Genomic DNA, 6,121 nt, shown 5'->3' on the forward strand with positions numbered 1-6,121 from the left:
CTCAAGTGATAGCATATTCTCCAGCCACTGCCAGGCATGTAAATCATTGCGCAAACTTACAATTTATTCATAAATATATTCAGATATTTTAATATTTACAGCATTTTGGTTCTCTTAGCTGATATACAGTATGTTTTTTTCCACAGAAACTTTATTGTTCATAATAAAAAAATGTTTTTTTATTTTTTACAACCTACCTTGAAGTAATAAACCATTTGCCTACTTTAAATGTGGGACTACTTCACCCCTCCACATGAGTATTTACAGGAATTTAGTGTATTGTTTTTTGACATTGATCTTTTAAGGTCATATTTCATTGTTGTTTAGTTTAATATTGACCCTCTGTTTTGCTAAGTCATGCCATTATATTCAGTGTATTGATCATACATTCAGATCACATTGCCTCAGTGAGATCCGATCACTCAGCTTCTGTTTTCCTTGGCGAGCACCGGATCCTTGTCATGTAACTTCAGGACCGTCCTGCTATAAGTCAGAGCGGCAAATCAGGCTTTCAGGTGCGTTCAATTGTGGAGAAATCTAAACCGAAAGGGCAAATGTGGTGAGTAATTCATAAGTGGTTGTGCTGTATCCACACGTTGAGTGAACACGCTGGGAACCGATGGTCCATCCAGGAGATAAACTGAACACCGTTGCATGTGACACAGGCCAAACTTCAGCTGAAGAAAAAAAAAAAAAAAAAAAAAAAAAACACTTTTCTGTTAAATAACCTCATTCTTGTTCAAGGTCCTGACCAGTTTATGAGAGAACATGTTTGTGGCTCCTCGGCCGCAGGAACATCTGCGAAACATTGGGTCCAGTTTCTGCCCTCAGTGGGGGAGAAGAGGTCTATAGCACCACCTCGTCACAGCAATCCATTTTCCCACACCTCCATTTGTCCCTCTGCCTCATTTATCCACAGTGTAAACATCGGAGGGAGGTAATTGCTTTTCATTCAACGTGGATGGCTGTCTCGTTTAAATATTTCATAATGTTAAGCATTAAAGGCAAAGAGCAAGCATATATATATATATAAATATATATATATATATATACTCCCTCTATACCCTGTTCACATATTTGTGCTTTTTCTCCTGTCGTCAAAAACACTGATTGAAGGTTTGTGCCAGAAGTTTCCCTGTATCAGTTTACCTGCCTCAAAGCTTTTGTAACGTCTCAAACCCACTCCTGGCTTCCTCAGTAAACTACCTGCTTTGCTAAGGAGCTCTTCGTTGCTCCTCACACACACCTAAATGTTCACCTTTGATCATAGACACTGGTATGATGTTTGTGCGCTGGTACAGTTCAGGCAGCTCACGTGGCAGCACCAGTGGAAGGTGCAGTGACAACGTTCGGTCACGCTCTCCGTCCGGGTCTTAAACCCTCGTCCACAGCAAAGCAGCTCACATCCGTCGAGGCCCGGAGACGAGCTGTTGCACGTTCTCCCAGCAGTGCCCAAAGTGCCGGTTTTGCCGTTGTAGGAGCAGAAGTTTGGGGATTTCTCAAAGTAGACGAGGTCCATTCCAGACGGGGGTTTGTGAGCCGGGTTTTCGGGCTCGAGGTGGCGGGGGTCGGCTCGGTGGGAGGCGCGGTTGCTGCCCTTGTTGGCGTAAACAACTCGAGATGCACCATCGAATCGGTCCTTGAGGAAGTCTCCGACCGTGCGGAAGCTGGGGAGGCGCATCCAACAGGTGCGTACGGTGCAGGAGCCCGACATGCCGTGGCACTTGCACTCCTGACGCATCTCTGAAGACACTGTCTGCGGGGCGGGAGACCACAAACCTATGGTTACATTTCACCCTCAAAACGCCATCCTCGGATGATAATTGTGGTGAGTTTAAATATGCCAGCCTTACCATTCTGCCAGCCTCGTTATTGTGTAAGTTGGTGAGGTAGCGCAGATCTCTTCCCCTCTCACTGGAGTCCACAAACTCACGGCTGAACAGCCGGCCAAAATCCACATTGTCACTGCAGCCCCCCCAGTGCCAGTCTGGCCCTCCGGGGCCTCGGCGACGATAATCGCATGTGCACGACTCAATGGCCCCTTCTGAGCAGGAGCGAGCCACAGCATGGGTCACTCCTGCGCTGGTAATGGCAAATACAAACGCTGTCTCTCGGCAACCTGAAGCAAGAACATGAAAACTTCCCATCAGAAACTGATCCAAACTTTGTTCACTTGGCTTTACCCCCCCCCCCAAAAAGAACCAAAATTGCCAAAAATTGTGAATTATTTGCAGACAAAAGCTTTTAAATGTAGACAAGAGATTCCATTACATCTTGGCCAGAATCGTCTAAATTTTTCCTGATGAGAAGCACAAGAGACGCTCACCACGATTGACGATTTTGCCAAATACTGCCGGGCTGTGGGTGGTCGGGCAGTTCCAGCGGCGGTTGCGGAACTGCCATTTGCACTCCTTTATGGCGGTGTGCAGCCCAGCGGCGATGGCGTGCAAGATGCCAGGATTCTGCCGAATCAGCCGGCGCTGGCGTCGACTCAGGAGGGCCAGGCTGGGGTCCAGGACCAACTGCACGTTCTTGGAATTGGTGAGGAGGTTGGACGAGGAGGCCACATTGACAATACCCCTGGCACAACAGGACAAGGGAAATCAAGAGTCAAGGGGGCTGGCAGCTCCTGCGTGTTCTGCTAAACTCCTGGCATCCTGCTAAAGTTACAGTTTTTTCTTTTATTTACTACAGTAACAGGGAAGAAATTAAGTCTCTAAATCACACTAAACATTTCAGGCTTGGCAGGAAGCATTAAATGTATTTTAACTCCTTTATTTGGATCTGACACAACTACCTGTCAGGTTCGTAATTAGAACATATACTCTTCTTCTTCTGCTGATTGTACAGCTCATGATGATCTCTCATCATAAAATACACAGTAGAAATACACAGTGAGATGTGGTTGGCACATTTGGGAAAGTCCCTTCAGATGTTGAAATCTCTTTTCCTGTTGACCAACACTGAATCTCATCAAAAATGTGAGAAATCACAAAACAATCAGCCCCCATACACTATATATGGACATTATTATTTAGAAATGTGTTTTTCCGAAGGTAGTTGTAACTTGTGCCAAACATGGCACCTGCTTCTTCAGTGAAAATACAGATTTGAGTTAAGTGGATTTTAATGCATCCATTTGGTGGTCATGGTTTTCAGGAGCTTACTTTAAGTGTTTGAGGACACAGCCTGTATAATTTCCACTTCTACTTTCTACTTCTGGGCATTTTTCTGTGAGATTTCTATGTCGACTTTTTTTTTTTCTTCTTTCAAAACCACGTGGAGTGTAATGGCTGTGTCTCCTGGTAAACATTATCATCCGGAAAAGAGAGCGAGCGTTGGCCTGTTTGAAGGCTGACCCAGACAGTCGTGCGGTGCGGTCTGGGAGCATTAATAAGGAGAAAGAAAAGAAAACTCATCTTTTGGGTGTTTTCATTCTTCCAATACGGAACGGTGTCGTTTTGTTTTTTATTCAAGCTATTTTTCTGGACTTCGGCTGACATTTTTAAATATTTGTAAAACGCGCTGCCGTTGTGCGCAAATACTGCCCAACCAGACGCACCGCAAAAATCTTTCGTTAAATCATTACCTCAACAAACCCAGCCCACAGTTTATGGATTTTTAAACATGCAGGGCAGCATGTTAAACTCTACGATTTTCTTTGCTTTTTTTTTTTTTTCATATCAAAATATCATGCTTTTGGCTTGTTTTTGTTTGAGGTTGCTGTATAGACAAGGGAATGTACAGTATTAGATCAACACGACCCTGGATTAAACCTCGTATAGGTTTCCTTGCAGCTTATGACATAAATCCATATTTAATTCATCCCATGTTGGACTGAAAAATGTTGTCCTGTGTTCAAACCACATTACCCAAAAAGTCGAGGTGGAGTCGGAGTAAGAGAAAATTAAATCTACCGCAAATAAAAGGTGAAACTGTAATTATTAGCCCCCTGAAAAAATAGTTTATTGTTTAATAGTCTGCTGCAGCTGATTTCACTAAAAGAGCAATAAATTAAAATTTGAAGAAAAAAAAGAAGTTAAATTGGTTGTTGAGCTTTCGTGGAGCAGTCATGGAAACGACAGCTGAAATCCCACAAACCTAAATATGGCTTTTTTTTTTTTCTTTTCTTTTTTTTGAACAGGAGTCGTAAACGGATCCAAAACTAACACATTATTTCGAGCATGCATGCATGAAATGTGGTCAGCCAATAAGAAAAACGCTCTATGCTGAAAGCAGTGCAGGGTCTTTCCCCGAATAAACGCGTTTGAAAGGTTTTGAGTTGAGCTTGGATGGATGCTGATAAGCGCAATCAGTGCATCATCATCATGCAGTGCTCGCGCTCGGCTCCATGCGCTCGGGCGCCACGCACTCACCACCACCGGCCGCTGTTGTTGACGGCCCCTGTGCCAGAGAGCGAGGACACCAGCAGGATGCAGGCGGCTTTCACCCCCAACAGCAGCGCCAGACTCCTCATCGTCACTCCAGGTCAACTACCAGGGAGGAAAATGTCACTCGCTTTTGTCAAAAATAAATTAATTGATTAAAAAGTCACACTTTGAGTCACCATTTTACGCACGCAGAAGTGTAAATTAATTATAAGTATTATCCGCCAGTTATTTGTCTTTTGCAAGTTTCATCATAAATTTAAAAATCAATGGATTGCTTAAAACAAAAAGAAAAAAAATCCAGACATTCAGGTTGCATAATTTTCACCTAAACTATTGTAATACTATCATTCTAATGATCTCCTGATGTGTTTACTCACCACGCCAGTCTGATGAGAGGACTTGGAAGGTGAGAGGAGCTGGTAACCCTAATTGACTTAAATGGATCTTGAGTGGCGACAGGTTGCTAAATGATGTGAAGTGTCCAGACAGGATGCTGCTGCTGCTGCTGCTGCTGCTGCTGCTGCTGCTGCTGCTGCTGCTGCTGCTGCTGTCCTCTTCACTCTGTCTCTCTCAGTGATGCTTTGCACGGCGCATTGAACGCGTGGGACCATCCCGAAGACTTGATCCCCTCGGTGACTGATAGGCAACACATTCTTCTCTTATTGAGCGCTACGAGGGGAATAAAAAAGGGATTTGCTGCTCTCATCTCCCTCTGTTTTTTTTCGCAGCCTTTTCAATAGGATTGGAGGGAGGGATAGTTAATGCTCTTCATAGGGCGCACAATGAATAAGGAAACACAACTGAGCAGAAAAGAGAAAGGAAGAGAGGAAGAAAAATAAATCGGGCAGTCCACAGTGTTGCGCATATTACTTGTGGAATCTCACGGTCATCACAGCATTGATCCCCTGTAAAAGTGTGCGCTTCAGAGTATTTTCCCACTGGCCGCGCGTTTCGCTTCCGCATCCAGTCTTGATGAGAGAGAGAGAGACAGAGAGAGAAGTGCCCCTGGAGCAGTGATGTGTTGGTACAGATGCTGTGGGTGCGCCCGCTCTGCTGCTCCGTCGCTGCGTAAAGCTGGTGTCACGGTACAATACAGTTACAGCGGAATATGAGCCATCTGAAGCTGCCCTTTTTACCCGGCGGTTGGATTAGCCTACTCCCTAACCACATCTCCTCCTCTCTCCAAATGCGCTCTCCAAATGCACAGTGACTAAGGCCTCTGCTAGAAGTAAGCTTCCACCCGTTTCCCCCCGAGAGAAAAACTTCTAGAACACACAATTTTCGCATCAAATTAATGATATTTGTCTAAAGGTTTCTCCTTTCTGTGCGCCTTTTGAAATTACGTGAGGTGCAATAAAACTATCATCAGCGCTCTTTATAGTCCATGACGCGCACACGCACACGCACAACGAAACATGAACGTAGAGAGAGAGAAAGAGAGAGAGAGAGGGAGAAAGAGAGCGAGAGAGGGAGGCCATAATAGAGCTTTTGGTTGTCCTAACTCACACTGCCTACTGTGCTACTTAAATATTTTTTGACAAACTCTGGAAGAATTAAATTCGGTCTCCAATCAGAAGTTTTGATGTATGATGAATCAGGGGAAGAAAAAAAAGAGAGGGGGACGAGTAAGGATAAAACCCAGCCCTAACATCTGGCTTGCAGACCTCCCTCGATGCAGTGTAGCCCAGTGTAATCACAGCTTGAGCCACTTTGTGGCATCTCCATCAAAC

The 6,121-nt window shown here is 44.6% G+C and overlaps 1 protein-coding gene across 1 annotated transcript; it reads right to left on the minus strand.

The window, feature by feature from the left end:
* Nucleotides 1-1,264: 1,264 nt before the first annotated feature.
* wnt1 (wingless-type MMTV integration site family, member 1) lies at nt 1,265-4,477 on the minus strand (the record flags this gene model as incomplete). The annotated part of the gene is made up of 4 exons (XM_080469655.1): nt 1,265-1,756; nt 1,854-2,119; nt 2,327-2,580; nt 4,377-4,477. The coding sequence occupies 4 exons, from the start codon at nt 4,475-4,477 to the stop codon at nt 1,265-1,267; spliced, it is 1,113 nt and encodes a 370-aa protein (XP_080325781.1).
* Between the last annotated feature and the right edge of the window lie 1,644 nt (nt 4,478-6,121).

This window comes from Lipophrys pholis (genome assembly GCF_963383615.2).
Source record: "Lipophrys pholis genome assembly, chromosome: 8".
In the NCBI taxonomy this organism is placed as follows: domain Eukaryota; kingdom Metazoa; phylum Chordata; class Actinopteri; order Blenniiformes; family Blenniidae; genus Lipophrys; species Lipophrys pholis.